The sequence below is a fragment of the Ambystoma mexicanum genome, chromosome 4p (assembly GCF_040938575.1).
Source record: "Ambystoma mexicanum isolate Mex_15411 chromosome 4p, UKY_AmexF1_1, whole genome shotgun sequence".
NCBI lineage: Eukaryota > Metazoa > Chordata > Amphibia > Caudata > Ambystomatidae > Ambystoma > Ambystoma mexicanum.
In genome coordinates this window covers 1233796718-1233824125 of record NC_090927.1, presented here as the reverse complement: position 1 = coordinate 1233824125, position 27408 = coordinate 1233796718, and the positions used below count along the sequence as shown (strand labels likewise).

The 27408-nt window shown below is 46.7% G+C and overlaps 1 protein-coding gene across 5 annotated transcripts in view; it reads left to right on the top strand.

Moving 5' to 3' along the window:
* Positions 1-27408, top strand: part of TTC13 (tetratricopeptide repeat domain 13) — a 1871796-nt gene that overhangs the window by 1737310 nt on the left and 107078 nt on the right. For all 5 annotated transcript variants that reach the window (XM_069606893.1, XM_069606895.1, XM_069606894.1 and 2 more), the window contains one exon: positions 26101-26179. In XM_069606893.1, coding sequence (XP_069462994.1) covers positions 26101-26179 — 79 coding nt within the window. The remainder of the gene's footprint in view (positions 1-26100; positions 26180-27408) is intronic.

Genomic DNA, 27408 nt, shown 5'->3' with positions numbered 1-27408 from the left:
TGGGCAAGATGGCCCTTGCTTGTCATTGATTTTAACTGTTTTCAATATAATGTTAAATACCACTTTTGGAGGAGGGCAGGGTAGCTAATGGTAGATCAGCCCAAGCCCGGTTTCCCAAGCATAGCATTCCAGCCCTACAAATGCATGAAAGCGGTATTTATCAATATAAACACTCGGAGCCTCCATCTAGGGTGGTGACACTTTTTTGTATTAACAAAACCAGGCTTTGCGCAATTCATTCTTCCCTTTAGAAGAAATTAAACGTATGTCTGAAATTGGAAATAACTATTTCCAGGACCTCTAGGTGAGCCAGAAAGTGAGCAGGTGAGTGGGCAGGGGGTTGATCTTTGACAATCCAGTCGAAACTCTTTCTGTGGCACCTCCTCCAAGGACATGGTAAGAGCTGGGCAAGAGGAGCAGCGGTCCCAGAATGAAATGCGGGTGGCTACTTGAGGATTCTGCTTGTGGTCCCAGCCTATGGATTTGCCAGCTTTCTCTCCTCCCGCAGTTGCCAATATATAATGCAATCATAGAGCAAAGTGAGCCCTGAATACTAAATAAAGAGTATGCTATTGAAGTAGATCTGTAGATGTACTGATGGTTGGAACTATTGATCTCTACTTTGTGCAAACATTTAGTTAGCTTTCTTTATGAATTCATTATGTATGAAGAAAGTAAGAAATAGTCTATGCTGAGAGGCTGGCATAGCAGGCAGAGAACTGGGCAAGTATATGTTGTAATTTGCGGCCATCTCACGTTCAGCATAGCTGGTACAAAGCAACAGGGCGATAAGTTAGAATGTCAAGGAGTTTGTTTGGAATCAGCTCATGGATTGAGCACCAGTTGCAGATGGCTACAACCAGCAGGTCACATAACTGGTTTGCCATCATAAGCATTTGTCTGTTTGATCATATACATTTTCAAAAGTAATCCCTCATCAATATGTTGCGCCTTCCCCAACAAGATGAAATCTAATTTACACTATGAAATTTAAATACAATAACCTAAACTTTACTGAAACACATGAGAATGCAGTGGTTTACAGTAGCAATGTGTAATTATGCAGTATGTAACAACTTACATTTTGAAGAATGGAATTGCAGGACTCTTTAAAACAAACAAAAAATAATAATAAAGTTAACACATCCTGGCCTTTGCCAAATAGGATACAGTTAGCTTGATAAAAGTATCATCCCGATTATGTCGTTTTTGCAAATATTTCAAAAAATAACTTTTCTTGCCTAGAATTCCCACACAGGCTTTTGACACTTTTAAGAGTAGAGGAGATGATTACTGCTGCACTATGTCTCCAGTTGTTCCTTTGAACTTGCATTGATCAGAGAAAAGAGGGTGGAGGGGGTGTGAACAGGGTAATTGAAATGGATAACTGTGCTACACAAGTGTCAATTTAATTAGCAAACCTACAGAATTGCTTATTGTATGCCTTGTGTCTGGTATTTAGGTTTGGTGACCAATGGGAACTGACTTCTTTTGACCAGGCTGCTTTCTGGGCCCCCTCTCCAAGGTAGGTGCCTGGGGTAAGTGTCCCTTTGGCCCTCCCACAAAGATGTCTCGGCCCCTAGCCAGACAGACAAAGCATATTAGAGACAAAACTTAAGCACCACTCATGTCGCCCCCCTCCTCACACACATCCCTCCACTCACCTCAAAAATTACATCACCATCAACCCACATTGCAAAAAACCGTGCAGCCACTACTATAAGCCATGGTTCAAAAGCTCCCTCCTCTTGATCAAGCAGGAAACTAAACTCCTAGAAAGAGCCTAGCAAAATAACGCAAGCCCTGCTACCAGAACACCACTCACACTGCTGAATCAAATGCAAAACAGTCATACGCAATGCCAAAGCCACCCATTATCTCCAGGAACTCAAGTGTGCCACCAGTTGTACACAGAAATTATTTAACATAGTGAAATCCCTCTCCAAACCACCATGCACACCTTCCATGCCCCATCCATTGCAGTATGCAACTCCGTCATGGCCTACGTCAATGCCGAAATACCCATCAGGTAAGCCCTACCCTCTCTCACTCCCTTACATTCAAACACATAGGACGCAGGCACCCTCATCATACTATGAGAAAACCGAGGAGATCCTCACTCCTACTCCCCCAGGATCCTCTTCTCGGGTGGCCAGGGAAAGGCCATCGCTTTTGGATCCTGACACTGTGGCTGGAGAAGCGAGGGTGAATCACCTGGGTGGAGGGTCCTTGGGGATTGAGAGAGGGGTACCCACAAGCGAGACATGGTATCCCCCTTATCCTATTGAAGATCAACCAAATCCTCCCCCAGCCTTTATAGGCTATTGTACAATAGCTCCCCTCACGTTCCCACACTTTACCTATGTCTGTACGGGGGCGAAGAAGAGGCAGCTAGGAGTAATGAACACTTGCTCCTTTCACCACTCTAGTACTGGGACGAAGAAGATTTCTGCAAAGTACTGTGATGTTCAGGCATGTCCCTTTATCTATGGTCAGGCAAGTTCAATTGGGAGCTTCCACCTGCAACCTGTTAAGTGGTTGCAGGTGTATAAAAGGAGACCAAAGGAGCAACAAGGCTGAAACGAGGAGGCCTGTGTGAGGGCTGAGCGAAGGGCATTATTTTCAGTGGCAGGTGTGAAAAATCTGAAGCAGAGGAGGGGTGGTAGCCATGGGAGCCGTGGCAGACCGAGTAAGCTGTCGGCAGCAGAGCATGCCGGGAATGAGGATTCTTCGACGTGTGAATTATACCCAGTTAGTGGCCAAGAAGCTTGTACTCTGTGTGGCAGAGGTCATACAGCAGAAGCACTGAAGTCTGAAAAGGGGCAGACTGAAGCCCTGGTGGGAAGCCAGAAGCAGCAGCAGTTGCCATGATGTTCGCGTTGCAACCCAGCCACTTCAAAGTGGCCGATGAGTTTCTTGGAGCCACGAAACCCCAGACCACTATACACCCCAACGCTAAAAAATAACATTTCAGTATGGTTCAAGCGATTCCCATTATTGAATTGACACGTGAGCTGAAAATGTACCGGAAAGCTAAATAACACACATTTGAATACCGAGTTGAGTTTAATTTTGTGGGCAAAGTGGTACACTGATAAGTCAAATGGAAAAGTGGCCATTTGAAAATAACCTGCAGAAAAAGGCACGAGTGTCAAAGAGTGTGACAGAGAAGTGGGAAATTAAAAAGACCACTGCAAAGTAAAGTATATGCATGAAGGAAGTGTGGCAAGGCAAAAGACTGATATAAGCGTGCAACCCCTTTGTGGCAAAGCCAAAAGGCTGATCAGGAGAAGCCAAGAGTGTGAAGCAGCACGTGATGTGAGGGCTGAAGAGCCTAGGGTTCCTGGTTGCACGACCTGTGATGGGTCAGACCGTGCAGTCTGACACCTACGGCTATACCAGGGAACCCTAAAATGTGAAAATCAAAGACACTGTGAAATATACCAAGAAAGAACACTGTAAGTGAACTGTTTCTACAAACCAGAGGAAAGCTCAAGTTGACCTGCAGTTGTGTTGAACTTTTCAAAACCAGAGACATGTATAAATTGCTATGTTAAAGTCTTGGAGAAGGGAATCCTGAGACTCGAGGAATTGCAGATGTTGTCTTGAGGATGGAGCCTCAAGACCCTTTTCTTTTTTAACTGTATTGCCTTGAACTTGGGGATGGAACCCAGAAGATTGTGTGGAACTGTACTCCTTTGAACTTTGAGAAAGGTAATCTTGAGACTTTTTGTGGAACTTTCTTAACCTTGGGGCTGAAAAAACATTGTAGAGCTGGAAGAAGCTCAGGACTTTGTTTTGATCACTAGGTCTTTGATTATTGACATCCCTACACATTGTTTAACTTTAGTTGTGAGGGCAAGAACAGGTTTTGGACACGCATACTTTTAAGTTGAACTCTTTGACTCAGACTTTCCTTAGTGTCATACAGTTAGGGAAATCCCACCTTAGCAGTTAGGCCTTTTACCATCCTGACATTTGATTTAATAAATCATTTTTGTTTGAACTTTGAATCTGTTGTCTGTGTCTTGCTTCATGATGCTTTTACAATACATACTACCAAAACAAAACCTGTGCACCTCCTGGATACACATGCCTACTTCAACATGCATCCAATTGCATCACCACCATCGCTCCCCACTGGCTCGATATCCACAACTCCTCTCACATGGTACTATCCGCCCTGCACTCAAAACAGAAAAAATCTCACCCCTCCTCAAAAAACCATTTCGAATGGATTATGTTTGCCCACGTATTCTTCATCTTTGATATACTCCATCCAGCGTCAGCTGCTTTGGATATTTTTCACGACAGAGGTCGCTGTACGTCTTGGCTCCCATGTCCCTGAGGGGCCCCTGTCCGCTATCGGGTACGTATATATAGCATGCACCATGCCGTTACCAAAGTTCTGTTTTTCTGCATGCACAGCACGCTTTGGATGGTTCACTACTGTTTTCTAACACTTCTTCAAAAATGGGAACTCCTGAAACGGCTTCAAGAGGTGTGCAGCTCGCGGATCGTTGATGCTGATCACTCACCCACACCATATCTGCCTCTCGTGCCTTGGACTTGATCACAAGATCAAGGACTGCAGTTCCTGTCAGTCTGACGGGAAAGGCCTTGAAAGAGAGGGAGGGGAATCTCACCCTGGGTAGGCCCCTTTCCAAATCCCCTTCGACCACTCCTTCTCAGAGGAGGTCATCGGACGAGAGAAGTTTGAGGGGCACTTTGCCTCCACTTAAGCGCTCGACGCATTCGAAGTGCTCTCATTCCAATAGTGGTTCCCACCATCGCGCCTCGAAACACTTGTGTATATGCGCATTATAAATGCCATATCATATCATCATATCATTCATCTCCTGCACACAATAAATCTAAGAAGAGATGACACTGTTTATGCTCTTCTTCTTTGGACTCCTCGCCCGCTCGCAGACAAGTGAGTTTTCCAGTTAAATCAGCTACCAAGACCAAATGGGAAAACTTTCGCCTTTAGATCATGAAGGTTTTGGAGAAGGCTGCTTCTTCCGACTGCTCGAATACATCTAAGAAGTCCTCTGACCCTAACGAGCATTGTAGAGATGAGTCTGGTAAGGTTGCAACGCGCGCGCCCTCGAGCCCAGGCAATTGGGAAAGCCTGGTTCTCCAGCATAGGGTCTGCTATGGATTCACATGCTCATGAACATTCCCTGCGTCCGGCCGGGAATCCTCAGTAAAAGAAGACCAGTTTCACTGTCGCCTACAAACTGTATTTCTCCCACAATCACTGTCCTCTGGTTCATACTGCCCCCAGCAAATGACGGTCTTCTCCCTAAGCCCCTCCTCTGGCAGCCATCTTTAGATTTTGACTGCACGCTACAGTGTTGGGAGTCCTCGAGTTTGCTCTTCGAGCTACATCTATGTTTCTATCGTGTTTTTCACTGGAAAGTTTCTATTTTTGATCCTAAGGAGACTGTGTGCTCTTCTCTCCATCTGCCGACAGCGGGGATCCATTGTCGGTGGAGTTCAGCGCCCCTCCAGGGCGAAGATCGTCGAAGTTTCCTGTAGGCCACTAGGCCTACTTCGCGCCCTCCGACCATGGCAGAGGAGAAGGAAGGAAGGGAGATCCCTGTTCAAGCACTGCACCAAGTGCGGGCTTAGAAATGTGTTTGTGGAGGACAAGCACCTGCAATGCCTCTACTGCCTGCATCTGGACCACAAGGGAGGCAATTGCGAGATATGCCGTGGATTCTCCAAGAAGACAAGGGACAGGAACAACAGAGTGACAGCGTGGCTGAACGCCAAGGCCTCTGCCCCGTGCTATAAGCAGGGGCATGCCTCACAGAATGCCGGTTGGTCCGAGGAGCGCTTCCTCCGTGGGGGCCCAAGATAAGGCCAAGATCTGCATGTGCAGGTCCACCAGGGTCAACACGGAAGCAGGGACCATAGTAGACGGGGCACGATCGACATCACCTTCCGCCTCCATTGCCAGCCGGCAATCAAGCTGCTCCTCGAAGAGAAAGTCGTCCAACCCAGCAAAACCTCACGAGAAGCCAGAGTAGCCGTGGACGGAGAAGAAGGCCAAACTTCCCAAGAAGCCTGAGGCTTCACAGGATAAGTCATTGTCGACGGTAGAGCTAGTGGCGGCTGCTCTCTCGGAAGCTAAGGGGGCTGACCCAGAAAAGCTCAACTTTGAAGTTCTATAGTCACAAGTGGAAGCATTTTGCTACGTGGTGCTGCTCGCAGAAGATTACCCCTCTGAGTGTCACGGCCCCGCAGATTCTTCCATATTTGCTATCCTTGGCCAAGGCTGCACTGGCACACTCTTCGCTCAAAGTACATCTGGTGGCCATCTCCCGGTACACCAGGTCTCCAGGAAGGTCTTCACTTTGGTCTCATCGACTCGTCAAGGAGTTCCTCAAAGGACTGTTTCGCCGGTGAATGTTCCTGTCCTGGCGTGGGAACTAAACGTGGTTCTGTCAAGGCTCATGGGGGCTCCCTTCGAGCCTATGCATCAGAGCCCTCTCATGTTCCTCTCATGGAAGACGGCTTTCCTTCTGGCCATGACCTCAGCCAGGAGGGTGGGTAAGATACAGGCCCTATCCTGCAAACAGCCATACCTGACATTCCACAAATCGAGGGTGGTACTGCAGAGGCACCCCGCTTTCATGCCGAAGGTTCAGTCGGAATTCCCCCTCAGCAAGTCTTTAACTGTTTTTTGCCGGAAACCTTTGTATGCGGCTGAGAGGGCCTTGTACTCGCTGGACGTTGCTCATGCCCTGAAGCTCTACATGGCACGCACAAAGAGTTTTCGAAAGACTTCACAGCTGTTTGTGAACTTTGATCCTGTGAACCATGGGGAGGCCTTGTCCAAGGCTTCCATCTCAAGGTGGCTCTCCGGCTGCATCATGCATTGTCATCGGTTGGCGAACCGACCGCTGCTCGGCTGTCCGAGAGCCCATTCCACCAGAGCGATCACTGCGACGACAGCGTTCCTGGCTGGTGTGCCCCTGCTGGACATCTGCAGGACTGCTACGTGGAAGTCCACGTACACCTTCACGAAGTTCTACTGCATCGACAGGGATTCTGCCAAGCAGTGCTATGCAACCTGTTCACTTGAGGCGAGTCTGTTCCAGAGGTAAGGGTGAATCGCTTGTGTTGAGCCTTGCCACCTCCCGTGGTTATGTGATGATGTACTGCTGTGCATTCGTTATTCATGAGCATGTGAATCTATGCCAGACCCCACGCTGGAGAAGGAACAAGTTACATACCTGTAATTATTATTCTCCAGCATAGGTCTGGCATGGTTTCACATGCGATTCACATAGGGCCCTTCTTGGTCTTTCTGCCACTTTACGTGCACATCAAATCTGAAGATGGCTGCCAGAGGAGGGGCTTAGGGAGAAGATTGTGTTTTTCTCGGGGGGCGGTTTGACCCAGAGGACAGTGATTGGTTTATGGGAGGAATACAGTTTGTAAGTGAAAGTGAAACTGTTTTTCTTTTACCGAGAATTCCCAGCCTGACGGGGAATATTCATGAGCATGTGAAACCATGCCAGACACATGCTGGAGAACAATTGTTACAGGTAAGTAACTTGTTCCATACCAATCCGGCGGTGAATAAGGAATCCACTAGAAAATGCAGAGCTTCTATTATAGATCCAGAGTTCTTATCGAAATATCAGTCTCCAGAAAGTCTAATGATACAGGCTGCCACATCTAGTGCAGTTGCATATCCTACGATTCCTCCTAATAGGGGAAACAAAAGGTTTGATTCCCTAGCTAAAAGGGTTTTCTCAGCCAGTAGTATGGCATTAAAATCCATCAATGGCGAGAAGATTGGCAGCGATACTCCGAGATAATCCATTCAGACCAAGCAGGCTTTGTGAAAGGCCAACATACATACGACAACGTCCGCAGAGCCATAGACACGATTGACTGGGGGCGGAGGACGGGTCAAAAATTTTCAATAGCGGCTCTGGACGCTTCCAGAGCTTTTGATAGCCTCCATTGGGAATTCCTCCGGCTAACCCTGGGAAAATTTGGTTGCGGGCCAATCTTCATCCGCATGGTGATGGCTAACTTTGCATCCCCCTCCACTAAACTAACGATCAACGGGAAACTCACAAATGACATTCCCATCCAGAGGGGCACAAGACAGGGATGCCCACTTTCACCCCTGATTTTTGCCATGGCTATGGAGCCATTTGCATGCAAGGTTCGTGGTCATCAGGGGATTCAGGGGGTCGAGGTGGGCAATATGGGACCTCAGAAAGTGGCACTCTATGCAGATAATATTCTTCTGTTCCTAAGGGACACAGCGAACTCCCTGCCAGTGGCCATACAATTATTGGAAGAGTTTGCACAAGTCTCAGGCTTCCACATCAATTATCCAAAATCAAAAGCCCTTAATATTACTGAAGAGGCGGCCCGAATTTCAGATTGGGAGAACCAATACCCCTTGAAATGGGAATGTAAATCAGTAAAATACCTTGGGGTGCCATTAACCCCCAGGTACGACAGATTATACGGGGCTAATATACCAGATCTTCTCAAGACTCTAACAAATGACTTAAAACGGTGGGAACTGCATAAATTGTCCTGGCTGGCACTCATCACAGCGGTTAAACTGTCTCTACTCCCAAAATTCCTATATGTGGTAGGCGCTCTCCCGATAAAAATCCTGAGCCCAGCTATCCAATCATTACAGAAAGGAGTGATGTCCTTTATCTGGGGAGGGAAGAGACCGAGCATCCCAAAAAAGGTACTTTTCAGACTACAAGTGTTGGGGGGGGTGGGGGGGGTTGGGGGTCCCGGAATTCATAGATATCTGTGGGCGGCACAAATAGCCCCGATGTTACAATGGTCATCTGGGGAAGACCGCAATCAATGGGTAATGCTAGAAAGAACAGTGTCAAAGACCCCCTTGGGTTGGGGTACCTGGGTTTCCTCGCCACACACCACAGGGGAAGAGGAGGCATGCCACTAGAATCTACTAAGACCACCCTATGGTATTGGGACAAGGTACTGAGAAATAGGAAGATTAAGATAGGAGGGGGCCCGCTCGCTCCGGTCGCCTACAACCCAGACTTTACCCCGGGAATGCAGGCCAACTTCTGGAAAAACTGGGGGGGGGCAGGGAAAACCTGACTCTAAAAGACCTCTATGCAGAGGGGTCACCCTTAGTGTTCGAGGACTATAAATCCAGGTTCCACATACCGGAGCAGGAGCGATACCATTATGTCCAGATCAGGTACTGGGCCTCCAATACAAAAGTAAAAGAAAGGGCAAATAGAATCCCAACAGGAATAGAGCTAACCATAAAGGAAGGTCAGCCAGATAAAGGCATAACTAGATTATACCGCCTAATGGGAGGGGTGGACCCGGAAGGAAAACTTACATATATGCAAAAATGGGAAACAGACCTTGGGAAACCAATCTCTGATGAAACCTGGGGTCGCATCTGGCACAGAACTGCTAAAGGTTCCAAATGCACCTCCATTAAGGAGACAGCGTACAAACTTTGCCTCCGGTGGTATATGACACCCGTACGCTTACACTCCATAAACCCAGAATACCCTGCAGCTTGTTGGAGAAACTGTGGACAACTTGAGGACCTTATCCACATGTGGTGGACCTGCCCACTAGCAGAGACTTATTGGAAGGAGATTCTGAGCCATATCAAAGACATCACTGGTATGGAGTTACCCTTTGACCCGTTGGTGGTACTCCTTGGGGAGGCGGTGGAGGGATGCTATGCAAACTCAGTGCCTACAGCCGTGCTTATAACCCACATGCTGAGTGCAGCCAGGATCACATTAGCACATTCATGGAAGACCAAGGACGGCCCAATAACAGCCATGTGGTGGGTAAGACTGTGGGGAGTAGTGGCCATGGAAAAGGTGACGGCACTGGCCCACGGCTCCTATTCCAGGTACCTGAATACATGGCTTCCACTACACGAATTTATGGATGACAAAGAACAGATGTTCTTTAAACCAAGGCTGCTCCGCGCAATATCCATTATTTGATAACCCTGAGCTTCTAGCCGGGGAGATGACTCAACCTGCTGAACGATACAAATGCTCTTTGAACCAAGGTTACTTCAAGATGCACTTTGACGAATCCGAACTTTATGTTGAAAACGATCCAACCTATTGTACTTATAAACCAGTATGGTACACCTTCTCACCCATAAGTTGGGGATATGTTTTGGAGGGGGTTTGGGGGGACTAATTTGATATCCATTATATATGCTTTGTTTCTCTGTTTTATTCATTCTCTTTCATATATGAGCAAAGGAGTTTTTTATTTTATCGCTTGTATTGAAACCCCAAACGGGCAATAATGGCTTGACATGTACAGGAAAGTTGTTACATACCTTGCACTAAATGTCTGTTTGTCGATATTCACATGTCTATGATGCTCCAAAACTTAAATAAAGTTGTTAAAAAAAAAAAAAATCCATCAATGCCATGTGTGCATTTGCCTCATTCACACGCACTTTGTGGGATGTGGTAGCACTACCTGCGGAACACGTCTCGGAAGAGGAAGAAAGGGAAGGATTTTTGGAACATTATACAAGATAGCAAGGACGCCATGTGTCAGTCTGGATTGGGTTCTGTTGACAGTGTCTGTAGAGCAATGTAGAGCAATGGTAGTCAGCACTGTCGTGCCTAGGTTTGCCTGGCTTTGTAAGTATGGATTTACACCAGATGTCCAAGGAAAGCTTTTGAACATGGCTTTTGACGTCTCCCATTTGTTTGGCTCCAAGGCAGATGAAACCTTGGAGAAGCTTCAGTCTTCGAAAGCAGTGGCAAAGTCATTGGGCAGTGCAATTCGAGAGGCACAACAGACTCAAATAGCTTCTCAAGGTTGGAGGGGCCGGTCCTTTCACTACTTCAGTCTGAAGGACAAGAGGTCAGAGCACACAAAGGGCCAGAGGAGATTTACTCGTGGTGGACCAGGTGATAAGTCTACCCAGGCAGCTGCAACCTCCTTTCCATCAGCAGTCACCACTGCTACACCAAAACTTCTCTGAGTCCTTGGTCCACAGGACCGTAGTGGGGGGCGGGGGCGCTGTCTCAGCATCCGGAAGAATGGTGGGGCGTTATTTCCAGAGCTTGGGCTCTAAAAACTGTAGCCCAAGGTTACTGCCTCCTGTGAGAAACCTGAGGTGTCTCTCTAGCTAGTCCCCGGGGATCTGTCATCCAGGTGGCCAGGACACTGCCATCGCTATTGGATCCAGTTCCTGGGGATGGACCAGAGAGTGGAAGTGGGACACAGATGGGTGAGAGGCAGTATCTCCCTTCTTACAACACGTTCTGCCTCATACCTCCAACGACCCGTGCAGAAGCAGGAGCTCTCCCCCATAGCACTGCAGGAGCAATATTAGAAAGGGCTCATGCTTCCACCTGTTTATAGGTAAGCCGGACGGCCCTATACAGCCCGATTACAAAAATCAGAATTTTATTCTCGTACTATGCGGAACCACCACGCATCGACCCACGCTACGCTGCCTGATGCCCGAATTTGTGCAGCAGCTCACCCGCAACTACCCAGGCCGACACGCAGCTAATTCACCATTGCCTGCCATGAGGCTAAGGCCCTCCAAGATGGCTGATCTCCGATCCTGAGACCTGCAGCATTCTGTATTCCCCAGCTGCATCAACGCGGTCACCGATTAGCTGCCGCACCGCTTATTGCCACCAATGAGAGCCGGCAGGCGAGAGCCGGCCTCCACACGAAGGCAGACACACAAAGGCTACCCCTGTCTTGAGCCTGTCTGGAGCCGTAGGAGCCTGGGCCCCAACCGCTGCCATCCGCTCTGCTCCAGGTAAGCCACACACCATCTACACCAGTCCACATAACATTAACTTTACTGGTCGCACTTACATCATTGCACGCCGACTTTCATCGTAAATACACGACTTCTACTTCCTCAACAGAACCTTGACATTGCGATATCCGCACATTGCCACCCCTCTTCTTAAAAGTGCAGTTATTGTAGTGATTTGCAGTCTTTACCACTGAAACTGCCCTGCAACACTGCAATGCATAACTTGATCAATTTACCATAGCATATACATACACTATGCAATGCAATATATGCTAGTGCAGACAAATTACTGTGTCAGACACCGAATACATTGTGTTACTGAATGCATGCTCGATCTGTCTACCTAGATTTATCCTGCTCTGCCGCATGTTAATATTGTTCAACCGTCTTGTCCTCTGCTATCCTGCGTTCACGGCACACCCTGTATACATGAATGCAATCTGCACCCATCCGAGTAACCTCAAATGTTCCAGGAGTACTGTATTCTCCCAAATGTGTTCTTGTCAGCTGTAGCCTTAAGTGTAAGACTGTACTAGCATTTTCGGTCTGCAGCTATTGAGAAAGCTGTTCCTTACATCCTTAGACAGCATTTTCACTGTCGCCACTACCTGACACTGCAACACCCACTGTTGCCTCCACCCATTTTGTACTAGTTCCTGCTTTGTACCTTGCCTGATTCCGCGCTAGACCCGACAACGTACCTCTGCCCCACTATGCCCGGTCCTAGAGCGGGTTTGCCACCGTGCCACAACGAAGCACCAGCATTTTGATGCCTACTCTGATACTGTATTAATGCCTCTGCCTGATACTATACTAGCACTAAGCTGGTAACCTACCATTGCATATAATCAATCTCCACTAGCATTAACCTGTCACTTTTCTACTGCGGTATTACCCACGCCCATGTTGTCATGTGTGACTAGCCTGACCCTCTGCTTTCGCCACTACTTGGTACTGGTCTACCTCCACGCCACTGATGTCTCACTGAATTGATGCAATCTTATGATAACTGTCACCATATTGTTTACTTTGACACTGTCCCTCTGCCTCACTGCCACCACTATGAAACTCTGGCTCACTCTTATCATGTTCCCATTCTGTCTCATACAAAACAATGTACCCTGCAGCGGTACTAGCTTCATAGCATATAAAAATGGCTTAGCTAGACCTGCCTGCCCTAGGTATCACCCCATCACCTGCCATACACCTTTCCTGCCCACTACACCAGCCTTCCCTTTAAGCTACCAACATGCCTGCCCCACCCACAGTAGCGTCTATTCAGCTGACTCCCTAGCCCAAAGTAATATTGATAATCCTAGCACGAGCCCACCAAGCCAAACTCCTGGTCGCAGCCCCATTAGATCTACTGTCCAAACAGACCTACACACCACCATTCCCAACTTGACTGAGCGTAATAACAGACTTGGCGCCAGAATCTTCCATAATAATAGGAACCACCCAGCCAACTCGCCCACCAAAACCAACAACCTGAATGCAATTCCTGACAACCTGAACCCACTGCCTATAAAAGGAGCACTTCTAAATGTTAGATCCCTAGTCGACCACTCAATAGAGACTGCCGACATCATCCTGTCTAACAACCTGGACTTCCTTGCAGTGACTGAAACCTGGCTGCACGACGCTGCGGGCCCATCTCTAACGTTAGCTATCCCTGACAATTATTCCATCCTCAGAGCTGACAGACCTAACGCTAGCGGAGGCGGTGTAGCTATCATCTTCAAATCCTCTCTTGACTTTAGACTGTGAACACCTCACAGCCAAACTGCAAACCTCCCCTAAAAGCACTATTACCTTGCATCTAATATACAGACCCCCAGGTCCGCCTGGATCATTTGAAGAAGACATCACATTCCTACTAGCCAAAAGCTCTAAAGCCTCAGCTCAAATCATCATCCTCAGGGATTTCAATCTCGGGTTTAATGACCCTCTTGACACCCACGCTACCTCCCTGGCCACAGCACTATCAGAGCATGGCCTCCTACAACTCTTCTCCAAACCTATCTATATGAAAGGTAGGACTCTCGATTGGGTAGCTGCCCTCAATTGCAATATTACCCTCAAGGACCCTGTACCGCTTGCCTGGTTGGACCACCATCTCCTTTCGCTAGATAACATCAATAACTTTGTGCCCAAACAGACATTTATTGCACTGGCCTGCCCAACTAGGAATAAGAGTAACATTACAGCTGAAGACAAAGGGGGGTCTGGGAATCTCTCTACCAGCACAAACACAGCCCAATGACCTGTTCTTGGGTGAATAACCCCTGGGAGAGACTCTACCAAGTCTTTAGCTCACTGTCCCTTTCACAGAGAAGAAATGTCCCCACATATCAGCCTTTGTCCAGCCCAGGAGCAGTCCAGCGCCGAAATGCTAGGCAATTCTCCTCTGAACAAGAGTACCATCAGTAACCCCATACACGTGTTTCAGCCTTGTTGGGCATCATCAGTGAGGTGAAACTGTTGCCTCTCTAAGAACAGTGAGCAAGGGGTCCACGTCTGGATCGCCCTGTTAATTTAGGGTGAAACCCAAAGTTAATTTATGCAAACAAAGGGGGGTCTGGGAATCTCTCTACCAGCACGAACACAGCCCAATGACCTGTTCTTGGGTGAATAACCCCTGGGAGAGACTCTACCAAGTCTTTAGCTCACTGTCCCTTTCACAGAGAAGAAATTTCCCCACATATCAGCCTTTGTCCTGCCCAGGAGCAGTCCAGCGCCGAAATGCTAGGCAATTCTCCTCTGAACAAGAGTACCATCAGTAACCCCATACACGTGTTTCAGCCTTGTTGGGCATCATCAGTGAATGGCTCTCCATCCAACAAAAAGTTGATCTAAAAACTATCTGCCTCACTTAACCACCTTGACCCGCCCTGTCTAACCAACAAATTTACCTTGACACCTACCACCAGATCCACCAACACGCAAAGCCTGGTGGTGCCCAAATATTCCCGTAAAAGAGCCGGCGGATCCAGTTTCCCGGTTTTAGCCGCCCAACTTTGGAAGACACTTCCACTGGACATCAAATCCATCCCTACCTTCCAACCATTTAGAACCCAGGTCATCACCTGGCGAATGAATGAATAACACCACCTCAGGTCCCGAGGAGAAGACACACACACACACACACACACACACACACACACACACACACACACACACACACACACACACACACACACACACACACACACACACACACACACACACACACACACACACACACACACACACACACACACACACACACACACACACACACACACACACACACACACACACACACACACACACACACACACACACACACACACACACACACACACACACACACACACACACACACACACACACACACACACACACACACACACACACACACACACACACACACACACACACACACACACACACACACACACACACACACACACACACACACACACACACACACACACACACACACACACACACACACACACACACACACACACACACACACACACACACACACACACACACACACACACACACACACACACACACACACACACACACACACACACACACACACACACACACACACACACACACACTACAAATGCATTGCGTAATGTTACATTTTCTGACTGCTTTTTGTATCTATTGTATGTTTGTAAACTGTATAAATTTGGCACTTTTGCTCCTATGTATATACCTGCCATGTAACAATATACTTGAGCGCCCATATACCCCTGGGTCTGGAGCGCTTTATAAATAAAATAAACAAACCTTTTCCCCATCCTACCGCGGAGGACATTCAGAAACACTGCCCCCCCCCGCCCCTTTTCCTCACAAACACTTTTGCACACCATGAAAGACAACAGACTTACACAAGAGCCGTTAACCTGACATGTCCCAATACAAGGGTGAGGCAAAGTCAGGCAATTGACCAGAATCACACACACACACCCGACGGCCCTTTCCCTTACCCACAGGGATAAAAGGTGGAGCACGAGAGCACAGTATAAGCAAGACAGACCGCACGAGAGAGCTATCCACGCACAGCAGTTGAAGAGGAGGAGAAAAGCAGCGAGAACTGAAGGCGCGACAAGGAGAGAAACGACCTTGCCCTTTCCGACCCAGACCTGCAAAGCCTCTACAGAAGGAAGCATAAGACCACGAACAATAGCCAGTGTGTTGTAGCAGATGTTAACCATACACAGAGCACGCCTACACTGATAAGCAGGACAGAGGGAGACGCCTGCTACCTTGGTACTGGCCTCGACTCCAGAAACAGTGAAAAGCCAAGCGGTTCATCACAGCCGGTGAGTCGAAGGGTAACCGATCAAGAAACCGAACAGTGTTGAATGAAAGTCGCAAAGTGGCACATTGAGGAAAGTGCAAAGAACTGTAAATTGTTAAGGGTAGACGAGCTGCAGAGGTGTCCGGTACCACATGGGTGCTCACTCGAGAGACTCTGGTTAATCCTGTGTTTGTTGAACTACTCATACCAGGGGGCCCTAAGAGAGCCACAAGGAGGCCCTAGGAGAGACGCAAGGAAAAGGTCAAAGTGGCACATAGGGGTCTAGCAAAACCCCCCTGTACAGTCAAAAGCCTTTGACCTGCACGTAATTGGAAAGCGAAGGGTGGTGAATCCCGCATAGTGACCTCAAAGGAAGAATTGCGTAAAAGGAAAGAATTGGCAAGAGTGAACCCGACAGAGGGATGCCGATAGAACGGGGCGAAGACTGAAGTCCCAATGAACAGTGTGTTGACAAAAGTGAACCCGGCAGAAGAGTATCCACAGTGAACTAGACATTAAGACTTGTGAATGAGATTGTTCTGAAAAGCCATAGTGAATCCAACGCGAGGATGCTGATCTGTGAGAGGTCTGCGCCTGCAAGAGGGGGACCCAGGGGTGAAGTTATCACCCAATGTACATTTCGAACAGAACTTCTTTTGTTTATTACTTTTGAAACCCGTCAGGTCCTTGGGGGACGAGACTTTTTGTAGAAAAGAGCTTTAACCACAGAAGGTTCTGATGCGTGAACCGGAACTGTTGTCTCGTGCTGGGAAAGCTCAAGAGTGTGCTGTGCTGAGGACTCCCGCCTTGTCCTGTGCTCAAAACGTGTGGAAAAGAGACCCCCGGCTAACACATCCTGACTTATCATTTGTGAGCACTTTTTTCTTTCTTGTGAACCTTATCCCACTCTCTTTTTGTATTTAGCGTAAGGATTGACAATAGGTTTTTCTAAGTATAGGCCCTTTTATTTCACACAACGCCACTAGGACTGCCTTATTTTAATTTAATGGTTGTAGCTTTATCCCATCTTAGATTTAGGTGTAGATTAGGCTTTTTTCCAACCTACCTATACAGTTTAATAGACATTCTTGAACTGTGATCACTTGTCTGTCTGTTCTTGGTACCATGCCTTCCTTACACTCCCGTTTTTTTTGATTGTCCAAAAGAGAGCCAGTCCTTCAAGGTACCAGATCCACTCCTTTTGCAGGAGATTTGTATCCTGCTGGAGAAAGGCACTATAGAACCAGTGCCTGTAGAGGAGAGGGACCAGGGATGGTACTCACCTCATATTTTTTAATACCAAAAAAGGACAGGCGATTGAGACCCATATTGGACTTGAGATGCTTTAACAAGTTCCTCAGGAAGGACAAGTTCAAGATGGTCACTCTTTCTCAAATCCTCCAGCTCCAGGATTGGATGGTATCAGTGAACCTTCAGGATGCTTACTTCCATGGGCCTATTCATCACAATCACACGAAGTACCTGAGGTTCACCAGTGGCAGTTCTCGTTTTCAGTTTCGGGTTCTGCCATTTGGGCTCGCCTCTGCACCAAGTTGATGATGGTAGTGGCAGCACATCTAAGGAGGTTAGAAATTTGCAACTACCCCTGCCTGAAAGATTGGCTGATCAAGGCCTTTTCTACGAACAGGTCCTGGAACATCTCTGCATTATCTGTCACTCTCTCCACAAACTGGGCTTCTCCCTCAATTTCAAGAAGTTGCACATAACACCTTCTCAGAAGCTTCAATTCATTGGCGCAGTCGTGGATACTTCCTTGGGAAAAGTCTTGTCACTCGAGGTGAGGGCTCAACATATTCAGCAGATGGTTATGAGGTTTTAAGATGCCCAATGTCTACCGTCCTTCGACTTTCTATGGTTACTTGTCTCGTAGCACCCTGCATTTTTCTGGTGCCAGAAGCCTGTCAGGATAATGTGGCCTCCTCAATGGGCCCTCAAATCCCAGTGGTCACAGTTCTCCGGCAGGATGACTGATATATTTCAGGTCCCAAGCAAAGTTGCGCAGGATCTCCTGTGGTGGGCCTGTGAGGAGAACGTGTTGAAGGGGGATCCCTTTTGGCAGCCATTGCCGGAGATAACAGTATCTACGGATGCCTCTCACAGTTTGTGGAGCTAATGACAATGATCTGGCAATCAATGTTTGCTGGTCTCCATTTGAGTCCAATCTACACATCAAACTTTTGGAACTGAGGACAATCAGACTAGTGCTTATGGCCTTCCTGCCCTCTGTACGGGGAAAGAATGTCCTAATAATAGACAACACAGTGGCCATGCATTACCTGAACAAGAGAGATGTAGGGTCGCTACCAGTCTACAGAGAAGCAATGCAGCTCTGTTTTTGGGTACTGCAAGCGGTGGGCAGGAGAGGTGCTCCTGTACTTTTTTTTTTTTTCCTTTCGTTTTACTGTTTTACTGTTCCTATACTTTTATTTTAAAAAGGAACCGTTCCGGAATGGTTTCGTTTTAAAATGAGTGTAGGAAGAAGTTGAAACTTGTACTTACAGTGCACTGGTCTAAACGTTTTCTTAAACAACAGGTGCATGTGTTTGGGGTTTGTATTATGTGTGGGTGGGGGCCTGCCGATGGGTTGTGTGGGGAGCAGGGACAGGCCATTACAAGTAGTGGAACATATTTCCACTACTTCTTTTCGTACACTTTGACCTCTGACTGCAAGAAGGAATCTCTCTTTCTCTCTCCCTCTCTCTCTCTCTCTTCTTCCCCCTTCCCCCCCCCCCATCCTCCCCCCCGTTCACCTAGCCGGAGAGGAGAACACGGCGGCAGACCACTCTGGCCAGGCAGAGCAAAGACTTCCGGGAGTGCGAGCTAGCGCAGGAATTCCTTCAAGAGCTCTTTTCCCTTTGGGGGAAACCCACAAGTGGAACTGTTTGCATCGAGGGTCAACAGGAAGTGTGATCTGTTCTACTCCAGGAGCTCTGGGAGACGCATTCATAGTGTCCTGGAAATTTCCACTCCTGTATGCGTTTCCATCGGTCCCCGTGTTTGCTCATGTCTGCAGGAGGTTGAGGAAGTTTAGGAAGTCCATGATCCTCTTTGTTCTGGATTGGGTGAGGAGAACGTGGTATCCGGACCTTCTGGACTTGTCCTTCTGCCCTCCAATTCATCTTCCCAAAGAGAGGACCTACTCTCGCAAGAGGGAGGCTGCATTGTTCACCCAGAAATCAGGCCTCTGAATATTCATGCCTGGTTTCTGAGAGGTTAAGATACAAAGATTTAAAGACTTAATGGAGGTGTTGCTTTCGGCCAGAAGACCAGCAACAAAGTCTCTTTAACGCTGCTGTTGGAACATGTTTTGCAGCTGGCAGCGTTATCTATCTTTAAGCGCTTGCCAGAGCAGGGATCGTATTTTAAGGTGCCTATCGTGATCCAGTTTCTAAAGGAGTTAACTAACATTTCCCCCCGTGTACCATTCATTGTACCAGTCTGGGATCTAAACCTGATGCTAATGTTTCTCATGGGAGCTCCATTTGAGTCTCTCCATTCTTGTCCTTGTCCTTGATGGCCAGCATCCTTAAAGATAGTTTTTTTGACAGCTAGTACCTTGGCTCATAGAGTCAGCAAGTTGCAAGCCTTATGTTGTAATCCTCAGTTTACCACCTTTTACAAGGAAAAGGTTGTATTAGGGGTCTGGACTTCATTTCTACTGAAGATGGTCTCTGAAGTTCATTCGGCACAGAAGATTGTGCTGCGTACCTTTTACCCGCCTTAACATCCTTCCAAACATCCTTCCAAAGATGAGACTTCATTGTCTTGATCCAAAAAGGTTGTTGAGTTTTTACTTCAACAGACTGGCAAAACTCAGACAGGACAGTCGGCTTTCTGTGGGATATACTGGTCACAAGCTGGGTCAAGCCGTAACCAAGCACACTTTATCCCGTAGAATTATTTTATACATTTCTGAATGCTATAACTTGGCGGGTAAAGATATCCCTACCCGCTTACGAGCCCAATCTACTAGAGTTGTAGCTGCTTCTTTGGCTTTGCAACAGGGGGTACCAGTGCAGGACATATGCAGTGATGCAACCTGGTCTTCTCTTCATAAATTCACAAAGCATTATTGCCTGGATTCTGCATCGGGTCAGGAGGAGGCTAAGTTTGGGAAAGCCGTTTTGCACAGCAGTAATGAAAAGTAAATCCTCTGTTCCCATATCCTACAACACACAGCTATGCGAGTCTATCAAACATGAGGAATACGTGGGAGGACACAGTCCATTCAAAGAACAAATTACTTACCCATGGTAATTCCTGTCTTCCAGCATCATGTCCTATTCTGGCCTTAGAGACGTCTGTGCATATAACAAAGGAAAAACTTAAGAACTGAGGTGACTGGCGCTGCGCGTGCTATTTATACTTACATCAATGACCTACTTGAAAGCAGCCGGGGGCCGCTGAGGGACACGAGAGCCACGACGCATGTCGGCCGCTGCTGTGAAATATTTCCAAGACACACAAAAGGGGGAGCCCCCTACATTTTCAAAACATGCACATTGGAAAGTACAAAAACAAATCTCCAATGCCATGCAGTCCTGTACTAAAAATGTACATTTATTGAAAATAATTTAAAGCATAAATGCAATTTGGCACAATGTCACAAAAGGGTACAAAAGAGCAATCAAACACTTGAATGTTGCTACACACCACCAGTCAAGGTGTAAATCATCTTGGTGGTAAACAAGCACGCCAACCACCCTTCATGCAACCGCACTCATACCAACACTTGTACCAAACTCATACTTGCATGCATAAACATACTGACTAAAACACAAAGAGAAAGACAGTTGCTGAAGCTGAATACAGCAGCTGAACAGTCCAACAAGCTCCCTGTGCTAATCTACAAATCCAGTGGGTGCGATCTACTAGACACTGCACCACTACTCTAAAACATGACGGACAAGTGAATTAACACCTACGTATCTGTGTCATGCTTGATGTAACACTCATATAGTTAAACAACTGCAGTGTGAGATACCAGATGGTGTCTCACCCGCTAGTCCCTGCGGATCTCTCTCTCAGGTGGCCAGTGCACAGCCATCTTCTTTGGTTCCAGACCGTGGGGGTGGACCAGTGTGGGAGGATCAACTGGATGAGGGGTCTTCGGGAGTGGGACACCGGATGGCGAGACGCGGTATCCCTCCCCCTGCAACACCTTTACCCCATCCTACCACGTAGGATATGTGGGAACCTTACCCCCCTCCCCCCCCGTTTCTCTTCTCCAACACTTTCACACGGACTGCCCACTCTGACAGAAAACAGACTTGCACCCGAACAGTGTACCGGACATGCCCCGCTACTACCGTCAGGCGAAGTCAGGTAATTACTGACAACCACTCACACCTGATTTCCATTAAACTTTCCCACATGGATAAAAGGCAGAGCACGAGAGCACACTCTTAGCGAGGTGAAGGAACAGCAGTTTCAAATCGGCAGCTGAACGAGGGGAGATGGACGGTAAACCCAATAGGGTTCGTAAGAAGGGAAATACCCTTGACCTTTTTGGCAAAACGCTGTTACTTTCAAGAAACCTTGAAGGCAGAAAGCGTAAGGCCAGGAAACCAGACTGAAGAATCCTGCATTGTGTGTCGAAGATACCGAGGGCCCTCCCCTATAACTAACCAAGGCGGGGAGGACCAGCAGTAGCCGTTATGGTATCGTCCTGGTCTCCAAGAACAAAGTAGCGCCAGAGAGATTAACACAGCCTGTGAGTTGGGGAGATCGATGCAAGACCGGGCTGTGTTGAAGTCAAGTTTGCAAGCTGCAACTTTATATAACGAGCACTGGAACGAACATTGTTAAACCGGTGTGATGAAAGACACACGTAAAGCTAAACTACTGATGAGTGTTTGGACATGAAAAGGCAAGATACGATACTGTTGACAAAGTGGTCCGGCACCGTGAATGTGCCCAAACGAAGGTCCATGTAAGGTATTTTGCCAAGCGAAATTAATGTAGAAGATTGATAAACAATTGTGTGAAGTCAATGGAAGTCGTCCTGCAACAGTTTAAGCAAAACCCATCGCACATTCCAAAGTCTACGATTTTGGTAGAAAGAGGATCTGAGCCCGAACGAGGATGTCCCATGGTCAGAGCCCGAACGAGGTAGACCAAATGTAAACATTGAGATATCAAGAGGATCTGAGCCTGAACGAGGGAGACCCTGATTGACATTAGAAGTGAGAACGTGTACATGTGAAAATCCTGATAGGAATGGAACTTTGAGACTTTGTTTGTTGTGACAGACCCTCTGCAGTAAGAGACTGTTATTGGAAAAGAGGGGGGCAAGGGGCAACCCCAAATCTCTATCTACCCATCACTTTGATGCACAGAGGGACCGCAATTAAATGAGCTCTGTTCTGGAGCACGAGTGGTGCCTCGGTATGTCCAGCTAAATGAACCGTGGTGCATAGCTATGTTTGTCACTGAGCAAATCGGCTGTATTTATCCATGCAGTCAGTAAACAAGGACTGGTTTTCTTACTGCCAAAGTGGAAGGGAGGCGGTGGGAAAGAAAGTTGCCCCTCCTCTCCACCGATTTGAAATTGAGCCCCGGTTTGGCGGCAATGGGAAGGCGTAAATGCCTTAACGTAGGCTTTTTTACACCTTCCATTGACGTTACAGCTCATTGGAACATGAGCTCCTAGGTCCTTTAACCTAGCATAAACCTAGAATTTCCTAATGATCAATAAGGTACATATATTTTGTTCTTAAATAGTGTAGGTAAATGTTAGGTGTACAAAAAAATGAATCCAACCTATTTATACCTATAGAAAGGGTATTGGGTCACCTTTCCGCGTCTTTATTTCACATACCATTTTTCGATTGTTCCCATTGCAATCAATGGGAGCCGGCCAGCTTCAACCATTGGGCTCTTCAGGGGGCTGAATGAATGGGGCCGGGTGGGTGAGCTGCAGTGGGACACGGAATGCAGAGGGACATACAGTGATGTCTTCCGTGAAGGAACAATCCCTCCACTGCAACTTTGCAATAGTAGGACCAACCCGTGCTGGCTAAAAATGATGCTGCGAATGCAGTGGCAGCAGGCGAAGATGGGAGCTAAAGTGTAGCAGAGAGAAGAGACGAGCAGAAAAAATGTAGTTGGCAGATAGGCTGGCTGACAGCGGGGAGGGGCACTGAGCACCTCTGTGATCAGGCAAGTAAGCAGACAGGTGGGATAGGGATTGCATGTCGCGACACCAGATGTGCAGAGTACATGAAGTCAGGTGCCGCAGAAAGATTCTCATTGAAACCATGACCCCAATCCCTAGAAAGCAAAACATCAATTCAAGTAACTACCTACAATCGCCACTAGGGCTTTTACCCATGGAAATGTGAGTTGGTGAAACTACAGGACCTAGGGTTACAGGCTTAAACATAAGGATGTGCTAAACCATTGTAGGATGAATTGGGTTGTAATTTAAAGGGTCCTAGGGATCAAGGTGTGTTAACTATACTACATATATACAGTTCAGGGCTTCTATACCATGGACTCACAAAAATGTCAGTCACCAGGTAGGCCCCAGCACTTTTAACTTGTCTTATTCTCTGGCCCTGATGTTGCAACCTCCCAGCTACATATTGCCCTATTGGGTTTCAACCCATGACAGGCTCTTCTTCTCAGATGAAGCCTACAACAGGCTTAGGTTCTCTTAATGGAACCCAAAACTTTAGTTCTCCTTTACAAGGGGAGTTAACAACCTGCATAGGTTCACCTTTGGTAAGGACCACAACAGACTTGGATTTTCCTTTTTAAGGTTCTGGGGTTCTTCCCTTGGATCACAGTATCTCGCACAGCAGAGGGGTGGCACCACTCCTCACTCCTCTATAGTTTCTTACTCTGAGCAGGATCTGGGCTGCAGCCCCAGCATGCCAGTTGTTGTTTTTTATTGAGCTCTTGGTCACTGACAGTGTGTCCTTTACCACAGTTATATTCTCTCCCTGGGGCTCCCTCCATCTGAGGGCCTGGCCCTTTTCCTGGCCTGGCACCCTTCCGGGGCCTGGCACGCTTCCGGGGCCTGACACTCTTCCAAGGGATGGCTCTCTCTCCCTGGGGCTGACTGCCCCCAGGGGCCTGGCTCTCGCCCGGGTCTCTCACTCTGTAAGGGATAGGGTCCCCACTCACCATACGAGGGTTGTGGTGAACTGGTCTTTGAAGTCTCCATATTGGCCTGACCCCTGTCGCTACTGTCCGATCTCTAGGACCTTCACTGGACTCCATTTCATTGCTGTGCAAGGTGCGTCGGACAGCTTACTTTCCTTCACCCAGATTGAGGGAACAGAGATGTCTGCTCCCTGATTGGCTGGGGGTGGTCACCGGGTTCCATAAAGTGATCTGTTTTGGAGTAAAGCTTTGTAGTTCAGTTGCCTAAAGATTTTAAATAGGCTGGTTGTTATCTTAAAACTTTGCCATGTTTTGGGGAGGAGTAGGCTTCCCTCTCTCCCAGATGTATTGCCTTCTGTGCAGGTAAAATACTTAGACTGGAGAATTTCAATTTCAATTTCTTTGGGGCCTGCTCCCATATCATTTCTTTCAGATTTTCTAATTGGTGGTTTTAAGAGGAGATTCATTTTTGGTATGAGCAAGCAATGTTGCTGAAAGAGATGGCAGCTTTTTGTTGCACTATTCTGGCTCAGTGAGGGAAGAAGTACTGTCTGTGCGTGTCCATTTTGTGAATGCTCTGACTCCAAACCACCTATATCGATGTACCCTGCCCCATCCACCCAAAAGCTAGAAGTGGGTTTCTATTGAAAGAAAGGAATGGATTGAGTCATCGTTAGGTATTGGGTTTGCATGGGTGAGACTACCTTAGAACCTGTCTGCATCATGGATAGCGAAGAAAGACTGTCAGATCCCACGTATACCACCTCTAGGGGTTGCATCGAATAGCGGATGATTTCCTCTGGACCCGGTTCTCTGAATGCGAGTTCATCACATATGTCAAAGTGAATCAGTGAGTTTTAAAACCTTTACCCTTCAGTAGGTTGTATGATTTTTCCAAAGGTTCATTGGGCAAATCTGTCCCTTTTCACATGCATTCTTGCTTTTTCATGATAATCAGTAGCTTTGTTTACTCTCCTTTTGAAACTCTTCCTCTCACGTTCTTTGAGCCCTTCAATGATACACAAATATCTTAGGTTTTATTTGGACAAGGTCAGAACATGGTTTGTTGCATTTGGCTGTCATACTCTTGGCAGACCAACGACTCTGGCCTCCATATCCCATTTAACAATCCCTTTGCCGTTTGTAATGCTAAGCATAGACCGGAGACTACATGCCCACTTTAGGAATCTACATGCATACCCTGGGGATGGAACAGCGTCGCTTGCGTTCAACCCGAACACCATGTCTCTGGAGTTTTACTCGCCCTGTTTTTGAAACACTACTGCAAGCTTTTTACCTCTAACATTTGTAAAATGTGGTCATGCTCTTCTACTGAGTAATCTCTTTGGCTAATGGGCTTTTTAACTTGTCTACTTCCCCCTTTAAAAAGTTTTGAAGAATCTGTGGGAAAGAGCATATGACCTACCAGTGGATACAAGTTACTCACCGTGATAAGTTTTGTATGTCTAGTTCTTGGTCCCCATTTTGCTTCACCCAAACTCGTCTGTGATCCTCCTTGCTCGTTCCATACATTTTTATAATCGTGCGATATAGGACTGGTCTTCAGCAGTAATTGCAGACGCGGTCTACTTAAGTACAGCTATGACCACCAGCCTCCCAATTATTTTAAATTGATTTTGTTTTGGGCAAACTATTTTCTTTGCCATGGGACCCTGAACATTTAACAAGTCAGAAAGAAGTTGGATGAAGGTCTACCATCAACCTATTTGGAACATTGAGTATCTTGTACTACCTATTTAAAGCCTATCTTGTCTGTGTCCAACTACCCACTGAAGTTCTTCTCTATTTTTTTTTTTTTTTGCTGATATGAATGTTGTGCTTTTTTTATTAGTGTGGTCGCCTATTCAGCAATCATGGGAGCACTGATGGCAAGTGGAAAAGAAGTTGCAGGAAGAATTCCAAAAGGAAAGGTATGTAAGCAACACAAATGTATTTCTTTCTGGTATTTTCAGTGCTCCCTATTCTTTCAGAAAGAGGTTGCCTCCCTCCAACACCCGCCTTTTGAGGTTGAATTTCTACCATTATTCATAAAAGTTGTCAGCTTCTAATATGTACAAGCAGTGTGATAATGTAAGGGACAAGCCTAGATTATGGATGTAGAAGACTTGTGCTTGCGTTGAACAAAGAAGTTTCTAACGATTTTCAATACACTCAATGTTTGCTTCCAGATTAATAGCATTGGAAGAAAATGTTCATAGTATGAGGCCCTAATCTGCTTGCCGCACATTGTTTACCAGAAAACTACATCTAAGGTGACTCCATGTGCAAGAAGGTCAATGCCTTGTACGCTATTTTTAAATGCTGTTGTTGGTTCGGCAGAGTATGGATTTTTTGTATTTCTTTGTAGTGCATTGTGATTTACAAGCATATCATACTTGCGGGTTTTGTTTTTGTAGAAACCAACATTTGGAGTGCCCTTCATATACAATTTTCATTTGTTCCAAACATGCATGCATTTTTTTTTTAGAAATCCAAACATTCAATGTACTTAGCCTGTAATTTGTAATATTTATAGGCATAAGCCTGTGTAACCATACTTGTGACTTGCAAAACGGTCCTCTTAAAATAAGTTTCCTTCCAGAAGCTTTGTTTAGAAAATATAACTACACTATCCTGATTCTCTTTCAGCAAGCAGTGTCCCCAAACAGGCATACATAAATAAATGTGCGGCTAAATGAGTCCTTAAATAGTCTGAGGCACCTTAGTCTTTAAGGCTAATGTTTTTTTACCTTGAGTTTTTTCATGTTCGTTGTCCATTCAGTCACTTTAGATAAGTCTCAACAGCTGAAAATGTAGACAAGTTCCCAAGTAGGGAACTCATGTCCCCTGCACACTATCTTTTGTCTGAAGAAACAGACCAATTAATTTTCCTTAAATGGTATGTAGGTATTTCAGGTATTCATTAACAATACATATATTCAAAATATGGCGATTTTCGAAAGAAAACAAGTGCATCCAGATTAGGTCACAAGAAAGTCTTCATTTTATTCATGATGATGAAGCCAGGGGCGGGGCCAACGCCTTTCGAGTGCTTCACACTCTTCATCAGGGGCATTTGCATTTCTGAGAAAGAAGTATATACAATATTTACATTAGGTTTCAAAAAATCAAAAATAATTGAAATCAAGAAAAAAGTTTA